At 42.3% G+C, this 15,373-nt stretch overlaps 1 protein-coding gene across 1 annotated transcript; it reads left to right on the forward strand.

The window, feature by feature from the left end:
• The first annotated feature begins 186 nt into the window (after nucleotides 1-186).
• Nucleotides 187-1,802, forward strand: LOC144641138 (uncharacterized). Its single transcript, XM_078500186.1, has one exon. It carries the CDS (start codon nucleotides 195-197, stop codon nucleotides 1,800-1,802), a length of 1,608 nt encoding a protein of 535 aa, XP_078356312.1. The 5' UTR covers nucleotides 187-194.
• Nucleotides 1,803-15,373: the final 13,571 nt, after the last annotated feature.

A 15,373-nucleotide genomic window follows, 5' to 3' on the forward strand; every position in this document is an offset into this window, starting at 1 on the left:
TGGGGGTTTTGGCACAAATCGAGACAACTCGCTCGGCTCGCCCGGGCTCGCCTCGCTCCTTGTCTCGATTAGTGTCCAAAACCCCCACCGTATATGTGTGTGCAAAAATCGCGAGCGGCACCCAAAATCTCTGCGGCTTGAGCGCTCACAAATATCAAGCTTAATTGCTGTGCCAAATAATTCCTATTGAACAAATGCTTCCATTGGGTATATCAACCAAGATGACTGCTGCAAGTTATTCGCAAGAAGTTTTGCAAGCACTCTTGAGAGAAATACGCGAATTTCAAAGAAATCCACAATGGAACAATAACTTTTTATTGGTCCAATCCGATTTCAACGAATGGCTACGCGTGTGGAAAATGACCATACCAGATGGTGACCAGGCCAGCAAAGACCTTTTTGTCTTTCAAAAGAAAACAAAATCAAAGTTTGTTGATTTGGTAAAGAATGAAATAAGAGATTTGAAAAGCGCAAAAGTAAGTTTTGAAATAAAAATAATGTTCACAAAAGAAAATTTTGAGACTGGTGTAACACAAGAGATGGAGCATTATTTTAAAGAAAAACAACCGCACGTTTTTAACGAACACAATAAAAATCAGATAAAACAAGAGTTTGAAAGATTTATTGAAAGATCAAAGGGACAAATTGAGGCTTGGTCAGAGCGTGGCTCAGGGTGGGTTTTTGAAAGAATAACTGTTGCGTACGTAAATGTTGCACGCTATCAGCCATTGCGCGGAGGAACGTACTTACCTCTCCCAGCCAATTTGGCAAAAAAGAAAGCAATTATTAACGTGCAAAACAGGGATAACAAATGTTTGAAGTGGGCATTGAGAGCTGCTTTATTTCCACCAAGTGATGGGAAAAATCCACAAAGAACAAGCAAATACCCTTTTAACGACGGAGTCAACTATAAAGGAATTGTCTTTCCAACACCTGTAAAACAGATTGACAAGCTTGAGGCGCAAAACAGCAACCTTGCAATAAATGTGTTCGGCTGGGAAGACAATCTTGTGATTGTACACAGAATAAGCAGAAAAGAAAAAACCATTCCTCGTATTAACCTTATGTTAATTGAGTCAGGCGAAATTCAGCACTATTGTTTTGTAAAAAAAGTAAGCGCTTTACTCTTTGATCAGAGCAAACATCGTACTGCAAAACACTTTTGCATGATGTGCTTGACCGGTTTCACAAGAGCAGACTTGCTCGAGAACCACGAAAAATATTGCAATGGCATGAACGGCAGGCCGACAAGGATCGAGATGCCGGAAGAGGGGAAAAACACCCTTTCTTTTCAAAATCATCACAAACAGATGAGGGCGCCATACGTGATATATGCCGACTTTGAGGCTTTGGTCAGAAAGATTTCAGGCTGCGAGCGTGGGACAGAGAGCAAGCAAAAAAGCTACACCGAGAAGACAGAACAGCACGAGGCATGTGGTTTTGCTTACACAGTTGTAAGGAGTGATGGCAGAAACAAACGACCAGTGGTTTACAGAGGTGAAAATGCTGTTGAAGTGTTTTTGAACTGTCTTCAAGAGGAAGAGAAAACAATAAGAAACAGTTTGTCATTGCCAAAACCTCTTGTGATGACTTCAGTAGATTGGGAAAAATTTAAAAATGCAACTGATTGCCATATTTGCGAAAAAAGTTTGATAAAAGATTACTTTTTAGACTCTTTGCCTGTATGGAAAAGTGAAGAAGGCAGCGAATACACTTATGATGGGCAATGGCACAAAAAATGTTTTTACAATGCAAAGAAAGAGCATGACAGTTCGATTCTCATTCAGAAAAGATTGATCTGAAAAGATTAACAGAAGAAGAACACAAAGAAGCAGCTGAAGAACAAGATGACTGCTTATGCTGCGGACAAGATTTACTTCAGGCGAAACTTCAGAGATGCAGTAAAGGACCATTGCCACATAACAGGCAAGTACCGCGGAGCCGCGCACAACGCGTGCAACCTGAAAACGCGAATAAAACCAAAAACGGACCAAATACCAGTTGTATTTCACAACCTGAGGGGCTATGATGCCCACCATTTAATGCAAGCGATGTCGAAGCTGTCGCAAGCGACACAGAAAGAGGTGAAATGTGTCGCAAACAACATGGAGAAATACATTACATTTTCATTTGGTGGCCTGCGTTTTATTGACAGCTTAAACTTTCTTCAAGGAAGCCTTGATTCACTTGTAAGTGCGGCACCAAAGGAGTCATTAAATATAACAAAATCTCTTTCTTCACAAAATTTTGAACTTCTTTTCAAAAAGGGGATCTATCCGTACGAGTACATGGACTCATGGGATAGATTTAGCGAAACAAGTTTGCCTGAAAAAGAAAATTTTTACAGCAAACTTAACGACGATCATATAACAGACGAAGAGTACGATCACGCAAAGAGGGTATGGGAAGCTTTTGGTTGCAAAACGCTGGGCGACTACCACGACCTGTACGTTCAAACAGACGTCGCTTTGTTGGCAGACGTTTTCGAAAACTTTCGAAAAATCTGCCTTGAGCAGTACGGGTTGGATCCTGCGAATTATTTTACTTCGCCTGGCCTTTCTTGGGATGCACTCTTGAAAAAGACAGGAGTCGAGCTGGAGCTGCTTACAGAGGTTGACATGCACCTTTTTATCGAAAGAGGACTGCGTGGAGGGATTTCGATGGTTAGCAAGAGATACGCAAAGGCTAACAATCCATATGTTGAAGGCTTCGATCCGAGCAAGCCAAAAAAAATACATTATGTACCTCGATGCAAACAACCTTTACGGGTGGGCAATGAGCAAGCCGCTGCCAAAAAGTGGTTTTAGATGGAAAAGAGTTATGCCGACTGAAAAAGAAATAATGAGGAAAAAGGAGTTTGCAAAAACCGGCTGGATATTGGAGGTAGACCTCGAATACCCTGCAGAACTGCATGAAGAGCACAACAGCTACCCATTAGCACCTGAGAAAAAGAAAATAAATAAGGACTTGTTTTCACCCTACCAAAAGGAATTGATAAAAAACCTCGATCTGGACCCACCAGACAGCGAAAAGCTTGTTTTAACTCTTGAAGACAAAACTAATTATGTTGTGCATTATCGAAACTTGCAGTTTTATTTGAAACAAGGAATGAAACTCAAAAAAGTGCACAGGGTTTTGGAGTTCGAACAGGAATGTTGGATGGAGCCGTACATAAAGATGAACACAGAATTCAGGAAAAAAGCGAAAAACGACTTTGAAAAAAACTTTTACAAGCTAATGAATAACTCAGTTTTCGGAAAAACAATGGAAAACCTGCGTAACCGTGTTGACATAAAAATAGCGCGAAGCGACGAAACGAACAAAATAAGAAAACTGGTTGCCAGTCCATTGTACTCAAGACACGTTCTGTTTTCAAACGATCTGGTCGGAATAGACATGCGGAAAAGCAGACTTTTTCTCAATAAACCTGTCTACACAGGTATGACTATCCTTGACGTAAGCAAGATTTTGATGTATGACTTTTTTTACAACGAAATGAAAATGGAGTACGGGCAGCGCTGCGAGCTTTTGTATACAGACACTGACAGCCTTCTTCTGGAGATTGAAACAGAGGATATTTACGAAGATATTTATCAAAACAAAACTCTATACGACACAAGCGACTACCCAAAAGAGCATTCACTTCATTCGATACGAAAACAAAAAGGTCTTGGGAAAAATGAAAGACGAATGCGCAGGAACACCAATTTCAGAGTGTGTTTGTCTCAGGCCCAAAATGTACTCGATCATTTACGGCACGCAAACCGCGGACCAAAAAAAAAATCAAAAAAGCGAAAGGTGTAAAAAAGAGCGTTGTAAAGAAGCAAATTGTACATGAACAGTATAAGGAAACGCTTTTTGGAACAAAGCAGTTATGGCATAGAATGAACATACTTAGAAGCGAGGGTCATGAGATTTACGGAATGCATCTCAACAAAGTCTCGCTGTCGCCTTTTGACTCAAAGCGATGGATAGCGGATGATGGGATACATACAAATGCTTACGGGTATAAGTTTTGCGAAACAAAGCCGACATAAACAGAACGTTTATAGCTTTTCTGGTGGTAACTGTGTATTTGGTGGAATAATAAGCAATTCTTCACGCACAAAGCCGCGCTTTGGACCATCGTGCAAGTAATAAAGCACTGGCTGATCAGGTTTAGTAACAGACCTTTCGATGCTGTAGACTTTTAATGACCAAATCGGATCTGTTGCCCTTTTTACGCCGCCTTCTAGCTCGCCAGGTTGGAAGAGATAGCGCACATTAACGAGAGAGGGTATTTTTTTTTATTTCTTGCCAACAGGCCTTGTATATTTTGAGGACGGTTTGGACGAAACAGCCTTTTCTTTGATTGCAGCAGCAGGTTTTTTTCCAGTAAGACTGGTTACCTTCGTTGTTCAGAGCGGTAACAACTTCGGGAAGCCTTTTTACCCACGCTGTCGACCGCTGGCCAGATGGCAGGTTCATCTCGACACCGTACTGATAACCAAACAGGCGCCCTGCCAGTGTTTGATTAAAACGTTCAACAATAGCTTGATCTCTGTGAATGTTAACACGCCCGCGTCTAATATAGGTTTTGTGATTTTCCATTTCTTTGGTAACAGCTCCCATGAATTCGCGACCAGGGTCAACTTGAAGCATCTGTGGCCATTTTAGTGCACTTCGCCTGTAAATTGTCTGAAAACCTTTTGCAACCTCAGTTGAATCTTTGGAGGTCAAAGGCTCGGCCTCTTTGAAACGGCTGGCAACGTCAACAACAGTCAGAGCGTATTTGTAAACTTTTCGCCCTCTCGGCAGTTTGTCGTGTGGCAGAAAAAGAAGGTCCGCCTGATGGACCGCGTTAGGAGAAGAAACATCAAATTTTGGGCGAGGAACGTATCGTGGTGCCGGAAGGTAGATCTGCCAAAGGGCCTGCTTAACTAGCCACTTTTTTGCGGCATCTTCGGAAACCTTGGAAGCCTCAGCTAATTTTTTTATCGCTGCAATTCCCTTCCAGTAGCCCTGGGGGCTATAGTAGACTTTCGAGATCTTTGCATCCATGCGTATACAAGAAAAAAAAGAAACGTTTAAAGAAACCGAAAGGCAGCTTACCCAAGTGCAAGCGCGCCAGCGCCAACGAACATCAGTTCACCTTGTTTCTGCTGCTCACTTGGCTGATAAAAATCAGAGAACTTGGGTTCTTTCGGAGGAATCATTTGTTTGTCAGGATGTGCCTGGTTGTAGAGTTTGAAAGCGTAGTCTGTGTTCGTGAAGTTTTGTTTCGCTTGCTGTTTGATCTCATTGTTGGTTTCGATCCAGTCGAGAAGCTTCGTGCGGTCGCGAGAGTACTTCGCGTAAGCTGCCTGGTAAGCCTCGAGAGCTTTGTCATGTCTTTCTTTTTCTTTCAAAGCGGCGTCATCTCCGCCACCCAAAGCACGAGCAAGGTAGTTGCCGCCAATGAAAGCAGCAGCGTTTAAGATAGCTCCCCCAGCCATAATAGCGATGCTTGCCATTTTTGAACTTTGTTAATATATTATTAACATTTTTTTAATTGTCAGGAATAATTTTTTTGTCTTCGAGGTACTGTTTGAGTGCAATGCTGCCTGCCATGACGGCTGTGAACTTTGCATAGTTCATAAAACTGCTGCTTGGGTCGGGTGTGAAGTTTTCTTTGGCAACTTTTTTGGCAGCCCAGCCAATTCCGGCTGCGAGGCCAGTAAGAGTGGCAGCATCCATTATCGTTTTTACGAGCTTGTTGTCGGACATGGCGTTTTGATATAAAATAAAAATAAATCTTTAAATTAAAAAATGATTTTATGCATTCTTTTCAATCTCATCAAAGAGCTCTTTTAGTTCTTGTTCATTGGAAGAATCTAAGACTCCATCAAGAAATCTTGGATTTATACTTTTTATGCGTTCTTTGCAAGCATAGAAGCCCTCAGTTTTTTTTTTTTTTTTTTTTTTTTAAAAAGAAAAAAAAAAACCAACAAAAAAAAAAAAAAAAAAAAAAAGCATAAAGAAAAAAAAAAAAAAAAATAAAAAAAAAAAAAAAAAAAAAAAAAAAAAAAAAAAACCGCAGAATTAAAGGTTTTTCCCATTTTAGCAAACACCAAACTTTTTGCTTCTTCAATCTTCTCTTTTCTTTTTTCTTCATTTTCTATTTTTTCATACTCTTTTTCAAGTGTTCTTAAATCCTCATACTGCCTGTTTAAACTTTCCACAGATTTTTCAGTAATAGCATTTAAAATTTTTAATTCTTCTGGTTTCAGCCGGTTTAAAAAGTCTTTTGCCCCTTCCACAGAAGCTGTTGCTCGTGCCTCATCTTCTTTAAAGCATTTTGCAAGCATAGAAAACGCAAAAAAATTTCCAAAATCCATTGGGGCAGGCATAGTGTATGTCCTCGTGTCGCTCATCGTGTTTCGTATACTTTAAAAAATAGAATGTTTAAATGAAAATTTTTTAATCCATCGGACGGATTCCTCTTTGTGTGCGAGGTATAATGACATTTTTGATTGTCGAAGCTGTTGGTTGTGTGTCTTGTGAGTCATCAGTTATAAGAGTTGGTGGAGCTTTAAATGTTGGACTTCTTTTTTCGTTTATAAAGGCTTTTATGTCTTCGCGTTTCACATAAGTTGTAACGATTGCAACGCTGATACCAAGCAAAGAGATCAATTGATTTGTGGTGAGACCGCTTGATTGCGGCTGAGCCTCGGTCACTGGCAGAGTTACATTTCGCTTTGCTGACGCAGATTTCTTTTCCTTTTCTTTTGCAATTATTGCAGCAGCCTCGACAGAAGCTTTTTTCTGTGCTTCACGAGCCTGTTTTGTTTTTTCAGCTGCAAGCTTGCCAGCAGCAACTCGCTTTGGATTTTTGGCAGGCTTTGTTGCTGGAGTTGTTGAAGTAACTTGGTTCTGTACTTCTTGGGCAATCGGAGTTTGCGATTGACTTTGTTGTTCGAGCTCGGCCATTATATTATAAAAAAAAATAATATTTAAATAGAAAATTGCTCAGCAAGATTTTTTGCTAAGCAATTGCTAAGCATTGTTCAGTAATTACTTAGCATTTTCTTAGCATTGCTTAGGAAAATCTTCAGTAGCGTTTGTGTCCGCATCCTTTCGGAAGCACTTTTGGTTTCGCACAGCCGCAAGTGTGCAACTTTGTAGGGACCCGACTTGGTTCCCCGCGCCAGGCGCGGCTTCGTTTAAATCAATGTGCTTTGTTGTGATGAGCGCAGCATTGGCAAGGGCAATAAAGCGGCCGCATTTCAAAGCCAGACCGCCTGCCAAAGTGGACAGCTCTTTGCTGATGATGTAGTCGTTTTTGAGTTCCTTCTGATAATCATTGACGTCCTTGATATTTACGGCCATACCAACGGCTTTGGTTGCAAGAAAAATAAAGCTGTCAATCAAGCTGTCGTTTGTTTTAGTCCCAACGTATGCCTCATATCTCTTGAAGTACTTTTCAACTTCTTTATCTGTCAAGCGCTTCACCTGCTCGTATGTAAGCTGCACACCGATTGCTTCTTTGGCTTTTCCTGTTGAAACAAGGATTGCAAGCTGTTCACGCATTGCAGGAATGTCGGGTCCTTGTGCCTTGAATGGATGCCATAGCGCTTTCTGTACTTTCTGGTTCAGCTCCAAGCAGTTCCATTACGGAAGCAAATTCTTGTTCACTTGCAGCCGCGCTTGGCTCGGGTACCCTTTGGGTCCCGTGGTTCACGCTCTCGGAAGGGGAAATTGCGAAAGGATCACTCATGATTATATTACGCTAAAATATGTTCAATAAAAAAATTTTGTTCCGTAAGGGTGGCGATGAGAAATGACAAGATGCGAAAGCTTATTTTTTTTTAGCTTTAAAATGATTTCTTTGTAATCCTCATGGGAGAGTTCGCCAGCGTAATCCTCAAAGATTGCCTTCGTGGTCTTAGAAGAGGGGGTGTAAAAGAAAACGATTGCCGCTACATTTTCGCGGAATGAGGGGGTTATGCTTGTCAATTTTTGAGTCAACACCCATATGCTCAAGCCTGCGTGGCGAGCAGAGAAAGCAAGATTGACCAACTCCCCTGTTCTTCTCATTACATCTTTTGAAGCAGCGCAGTCGTCGAGGATGATAAGCGCGTTCGTACCCTCAAAAAGAAATCTTGTTAGCCTTAACCAAGATTCAACCTCGTGCTGCTCGCAAATAAAAACATAAAAGCGGGGATCTTCCACCGCAAAGCGAAAATAAGTCTTGTTGTGCTCGAAAGTCGGGCAGATAAGCACGATGTAGTCAAACTTGCCTCGGAAAGGGCCACAAAGCTGATTGACCACGTATCTTGTTTTTCCTGAGTTCGTTGGTCCCACAATGAGGGCGTTGAAGGGTATATTGGCAGGATCCATCTTCGTTCGTATATATTATAAAAGCACAGATTCTAACTGCCTGCCAATTATATTCATTTGGGCGTCGCTAATTACGTAAATGTGGCAGTTCAAATTACCTGAGCCGCTTGCTTTCCTCTCTAGCTCAAGCTGGACACCGTCCTTTGAGTTCGCAAGGCGCGTGCCGCTTCCATGCATCAAGTGGTCAGCCATGGAACGCAGATCAATAAGAAGGCCAAACTTGTCTTCTGTGTAAAACTTTTGCAGAGTCATGTGCTGCGTTTTATTTTTTTCTTTCATAAAGAATCTTTTAACTTCTCCCCAAATGTCCATTCCTTCGATGCCGTTGTTGTACAGCATGTTTGGCGAGCCGTTGACAGTGATGCTTACTTTTGTAAGGTCCGGGTTAATGTACTTTTCCGAGCTCCTTGCACCTTTGTTATATTGCTCAATAAATAGGAGCAAGATACCTTTCATGGACCTCCTCTGCGGGTTGACCCTTAGATTCAGACGTGTGTCGGAGCCTTTTGCAAAAGTCACCACTTTATCCCGCTGGATGTGGTCGTAAGCGAACTCTTTGCCGCCCGAATAAGCGCTGAACGCTTCATCTGCAATTGCCTTGCTTCTTATCATCTCGTACTCCAGCTGGATGTTTGTCAACTTGTATTTCAGTTTTGTTGTATCTGAGCCTCTGACAACATGTTCGGCAGCCGCGAGCTTCAGTTCGAACACAAGTTCATTGAATAGAGCCTGAGGATAAAATGCCCCATGGTCAGTTAAAATCTGGTGATCCAGACGGATGCGGTATTTATTTCCATATATGCTCATTCAGCTTTTTTTCTGCTTCGACTCCTGAGGTTTTCTTATCGCCAGCATTTGAGCGAATTTTGTTAAGGTCCTCGCTCTGAATGCCCTCTGGCACCCTGTCGTCGCGCTCCTCCTGCGAAAGGAAAAAATCCTCAAATATTTTGTAGATGCCATAGCCAACCGTGTCCTGCACGACGGTGCCTTCGTACTTTACAACAAACTTGTCGACCAGAGCTCGGCTGACGTTGTCAACCAGAAAGTTGTTGGCATGGCCTCCGCTCAAGTCGATGTTGAAGCGCAGCGCCAGCGAGCCAGGCACAATGACCTCGTTTTCGTTATCAGCTTTGGTACTGAAACATACAACGTTTCCTCTGGATTGGCTTCAGTGCGGTCAAAAGTGATTCGTTTTACAGCGCGCTCGGCTTTCAGTGCACCGAGTATTTTCTTTGTGCGCCCCGGTCGAAGGTTTTCTTGAACAGCAGCCATCTCTCGATTGGTTTTATTGTTAAATTGAAAAGTTTAATTTGAAAATATATATAAATTAAGCGATGGCAACAGGTGGTGGTGATTTTGGATTCGAGGACCCTGATTTGGACCAAGATCTTGACCACAACAGTGATAACGATGATGAAGAGGAACAAGAGGTCGACAGAACCCGACCATTTCAGCCCGGGAGGGCATCCACACCCTACCATGGGGGTGAAGAAATTCAAATGCAAACGATGCAGCACGAACAGAGCGGGCTGCCAGACACATCCTACGTTGAAACACCTTTGTTGGGAAGCTTTATTCATCAAGATGACAAACCGGCAATGATTGACAGAGCTAAAGATTTTATCAAAAGAAAATTCCCCAAAGTGAACTTCTCAAAAATAGGCCCAATCGGTTTCAGCAAAAAAAGCCTGGCAATGATACAACAATCGTTTCATTTGGTGCAAAAGGTGGTGAGACAGAAATTTTAAAAAAAGATGGTAGTGGCCTTCTCAAAAAATTCACAGACAAGTTTAAAGCCTCCCTTGGGCCAGAAGCAGAATCTCTGATTGCTCAAGACAATGAAGAAATACGAGAAACCAGACAAAGATTAATAGAAGCTGAAATTCAACAACAACAGGCGGAAAGAATTGGCATGCAAAAAGAAAAAGCCACCCAAGAAGTGCGAGATCTGAGAATAAGAATCGAGCGAGCTCAAGCCAAGATTGATCAACTTGGGTCAAATGTTGAAAGTGAATCAGAATTACGCGAGCTGCAGCAACGAATAAAAAACTATAAAACGGATTTTGAAAACGCAAAAAAAGAAGTTGCTGCTCTTGAAAAACAAGCAAAGCAGAAGGCAAAAGAACAAACACGAGTCGACCAACTAAGGGCAAGCCTCAGCTGCCAAAGAGAGCGAAAGAAACACTTTGCAAGAAAGGCTCAATGACACAAGAGCGTTGGATGATCTAAAAGAGAAAGAAGCCGAGCTGAAGCGACAAAATGAGGAAGATCAAGCTGTTATAGAGGATGAGAATGCCTCCCCCACTGACAAACAAGCCGCGGAAGAAAGAGTTGCAGAAAGAACCGAGGAACTTGGACGTTTGCAAACGCAGATTGCGGAAAGAGAAAGGGCGCTTCCACTTCGTGAGAGGATCAAAGAGATCTTCAAAAAAAATGGCGTGACAGTTACAGCGATCTTTCTTGCTGCAGGTGTCACGATTGGTGCTGTTATTGGGGCCATTACAAACTCTTTGAAGGCCACCGGCAAAGCGTTGGGGAAAGGCTTAAGTGATGTTGGCTCAAAGGTTGCATCAGCTCTGCCTGGTCTCATTGGCTCGATTGTGAGCTTTCTTTTCAAAACCGCTGGTCAAGCCATCGGTTTTCTTGCTGAACACACCTGGCTGCTTATCCTTGCTGCGGTTGCTTTTCTTGTTGAAAAATACATCAAAAAGAGACGTTAACGCATAAGGGCGTAGATCAAAGCTGCTGCTCCAACCGCACCAACAGCGACAGTTGCTTTGTTTATTTCGTGTGCATCATTGGCTACGACATTTGTCGCTTTAGCGCTTTGCGCGTTGTTAGCTGGTGTTTAGCACCTTCTGTGCTCACTGGTGCCTGAAGTTTTTTTTGTGTCCCTGTGGGACTCCTTGTGTATAGGATTTGAAGGGTGGCTGTTTGGTGGGTTTACCTTTGATGGTCCTCCAGCCATCAGTTTAAGAGCTGCTTTTTTTGTTGAGGTATTAACATCATTATTTACTCCAACTTTCATTCCTCCTAGAGCCTGCTTAAGCTGGTTGTTGTAACCAACAACGCTTTCTGTATTTATTACCATCCTGGCGGGCATAAGCCAGGCACCTGGACAGACGGCGAGGTTAAGCCGAACCTTAGCCTGATCGATGGCGAGTTGGTACCTTTGGACCGACTTTGCCAGATCAGGTTGCCTTATAGCGTCTTCAACCAACACGAGGAACTCACTTTGCGCTTCCTTTGCACGGCCGCCTGTGCCAAGTATGCTACTTCGAACGTTGACCTGCGAACCCAAAATACGGTAGACAAAAGCCTCTATCGACTGGTTTACTCTCGACAAACCTGCTTGGGTCAACCCTCCCACGGCGTTAGGACAAAACCAGTCTGCCTGTGCATTTGCAGCGTCGTCTGGCTCGATGTATTGAATCAAGTTGCCCTTTATTGCAGCTCCCCATTCGTCCGAAAATTTATCGTAATCGGGGTATTTTGCTCCAGTTTTGTTTGGTCCAATATTTGTGATCCAGATATAAACGTCACCCAGGCCGTGGTTCGCGCCTCTTGTGAAACGAAAATCGCTTGACGGATCGACACCGAACTCAGCGCATATTCTTTTATACGAAGCCACGTCGTACTTGTTGTCGAACTCGCTAAACGTTGGGTCGCCAGGCAAGGCGCTTACGCTCTGAATTCCACCCATCTGAAACAATATTCGCCTTATTGTAAAATAAACGTGAAAAAGGTAAAAATTACGCACCACCGGAAGCAAGCTGAGAGCTGAGTGCTCTTCATAGAAAATCTCTCGACTGATCCCACTGCCTGTTGTCGCGCACCAGACAGCAAAGTTAAGTTGCTGAGGCCAGTAGCACATATTAGGGCCAGCAAGCCACCTTTTTGACTCTTTTCCTGAAGTATGCTTCAGTTTTGTTTTTTGAAAAATCTCTCTTAATTTCGTTGTGAAATATTGGTCTGGTGTGACGAAGATGTTAATTTTGCTGTTAAATATTTTTTTCAAACTCGGTGCGGCTTCGTGAAATCCAACCGCGGGAATTGGCAAAGATGAGCCTTTTGCGCCGCTTGGTGACAGCTGTTGTGGAAAACCGCCTGAAATTTGATTCACCCCCAGTGCTTTTTTCATCTCTGGGCTCCAATATTTGCTGTCAGAGCCAAAAACATTTATCAAATGGCCTTGCCCTGCCTTAAAATAAATGTCTGCCGTTGCTGTATGGTTGTACGCGAACTCAACCTGTGCAACAAATTTTGTTCGGTCAGCGTTTGGATATTTCGCAAGAAAAGGTTTCCATGCATTGTCTTTAGCTGCTTCAGAAATTTTAGTTGCTTCTGGGGTTTTCATCCACTTCATAAAATCTCTTTGTTTGGATCAAGACAAGTCCATTGAGAAATGTCCTCAGTTTTCGGAATAGGTTGAGACATTTTTTATTAAATTTATTTTTCAAAAGATAATTATAAAGATGGTTGTGCTCACCGTCACCACAAAAGAAAATCCTAACACTGTTATTTTTGACCAGCCTATTCCAAAACCAAGCTATATCCGGCTTTTAAGTTGTTCTCATTTCCAACTAGCTTGGATTCAGTTTGGAAAAGAAGATGGAACAGTTTTTGTAAAAGATGAAAGTGATACAAGGAAGAGAATAGGCGACTGTTCCCTTTACGGCAAGCTGATTATTACTCACTCGAAATGACATTGGTGAGTCTTATTTGAAAAAGGATTTCCAGAGATGAACATGTTTTTGAAACAACACAGGCATTGCAGGCCGTCATTGTAATTAAAAAGGAAAAGAGCCCAATTTAAAAAATATTTGGACTGAATGAAATCTTATTATGTCTTTAATTACTGCTTGGATTTGATAATGTTACGCAAGTATTGAAAAGGATATACTTTTGAAAGAATAGAGGTAAATAATGTTTCAAATCCTAACAAATTACTTCATCAACTGTGACTTTAGTCGACAGAGAACAAAATCTTGCTTAATGGAAAGCCATCAATCCGTTTTAGCTTTTTTTGACATTCGTGGAAAACCGTATGAAACAAGTTTATTACCAAAGCACACATCTGAACGTCTTGCGCGACGTTTTTGCTGATGAAAATGTATCATCTCTGACTCTTTCGATTAGAGATGAGAATGGAAATCCATTCGATTTTAACGGCTCAAATCTTACATATGAGCTGGAATTGAATTAAATTAAATACAAAAATAACTTTTATGTATACGACCATGTCATCTGCTAATGTTCTCCCGAGTGCCCCTGCCTACGGTGTTCACGAAGAAGGCAGCGTAATGAACACGCGGAAACTCAAACTTTATATCCCGCTTTGCCGCAACAGAATGACTTCCGTTTGCAAAAAGCGAATGAAGTTTTGAAGTATTTAAGCGAAGAAGTTGACCACTATCGACTGGTTGCAAAAAAATACAAGCGAACAAAGACAATTATCAACTACGCTTGCTTCATTGCTGGTGGCGTTTCTGGTGCCCGTTCAGCAGGGGGGGGGTGGGTGCTGCAATGACAGGGATTGGCATACCTGCGTCTCTTCCGATTGGCATCGTCGCTGCTACGTTCGGTGCCAGCGCTGCAGTGTTAACCGGTTTTTACAAAAAACTCGAGCCCAAACTTATTAAGCACTGCAAAATCATGGCCCTTGCCATGTCAAAGTTTGATACCGTCAACCGAATTCTTTCCAAATCTCTTGTTGACGGCAAAATAACAGATGCTGAGTTTCAGAGCGTTCTTAATGAGAAAGAGGGTTATAGATTTCAAAAAGAAATCTTTCGAAAAGGCACACTTCCAAAAGAAAGTAAAAGGCAAAGAAGTCCTGACATTGAACGGCTGAGACAGGAGATAAAAAAACAAGAACTGCAGAAATTAAAAAAACGTCTTGCAGCCGAGTCGAAATCAGATTTGAGAAAATAAACACTGGATTTCATCTGAGTGTGCAAAAAAATAAAATTAACGCATGACACAAATCGTAACATTGTGTTACACACAGCGTGACATTGTGTGACACAGAGCGTGACAGTCACGCGTGACGTTGCGTGACGTGACATATAAAGGGACAAAACCCTAGTCGTGGGTGCTCGTTGGCTGTTTCTTTGCCTAGCCCCGGCTAGGACTTTTTCCCCGCCGCTGACAAGGCGGCTGTCCCGCATTTTTACCTCTGCCGAGGTTTTGAATCCCCGAGGGAACTCTGAGCACCCACTGTGACCAGTTAGGGCCGGAGCGGGTTCACCCGGAGGTACCGTCCAACTGGCGGACATCCCCCACGACTCCGTAATTCACCATCCGCACAAGCCATTATAACAGGATTCAAGTGGTTGGCCATCCACTACCTCCCTTGACTTCACCAGAATTTGTGAACTAACAATAAGTTAGGGCCGCGTTAACTTATATATAGTTCGTTTTGTCACGTTTTTCACTTGTGGTACCCTTTCACCTATTTTGAGCAAGTACGCATGCGCTTTTGGGCATCAGGATGATGTCATCCTTAATTAGACACTTGGTAAAGTTTTGGTAAATAGGCTAAAATGTTGGTGCTTTTCCACGCGATTTGCTTTATTTTAACCGAACTTTCTACACCATTTTGGCAGAATGAGGTCAGACAGATAACATATCAAGTCGTGGAAGCAATGCTTGAAGCAGAAAAAAAATAAACAGTCTCGCTTGAGTCAGTTGTTCAAGAAACTTCGATCGATCGATCGATAACATGTCTTTGATAAAATCCTGTTATTTCTCGATTTCTTCTCTTCGCTTCACTTCGCTAGCTTCTGTGGGGGCACAAAAAATTACAGCGCGTTAACTGAGCGTATTTTTTTTGTAATATCTGTTCTGTTTCGTTTTTATCGGCTCAAATACTAAATCCTGATGCCGACCGCCATGTTTTTTCTTTCTGCTCGTCCAAGGGCCTGAGAACAATATGGTTTCCAGACTCTCTCTGAAAATGTCACGCAACTCACGTAAGTAGCGATTTTTGCGTGCCGCTCGCGATTTTTGTACA

Source organism: Oculina patagonica, unplaced genomic scaffold (genome assembly GCF_052425735.1).
Source record: "Oculina patagonica isolate OP01 unplaced genomic scaffold, crgOcupat unplaced7, whole genome shotgun sequence".
Taxonomy (NCBI): domain Eukaryota; kingdom Metazoa; phylum Cnidaria; class Anthozoa; order Scleractinia; family Oculinidae; genus Oculina; species Oculina patagonica.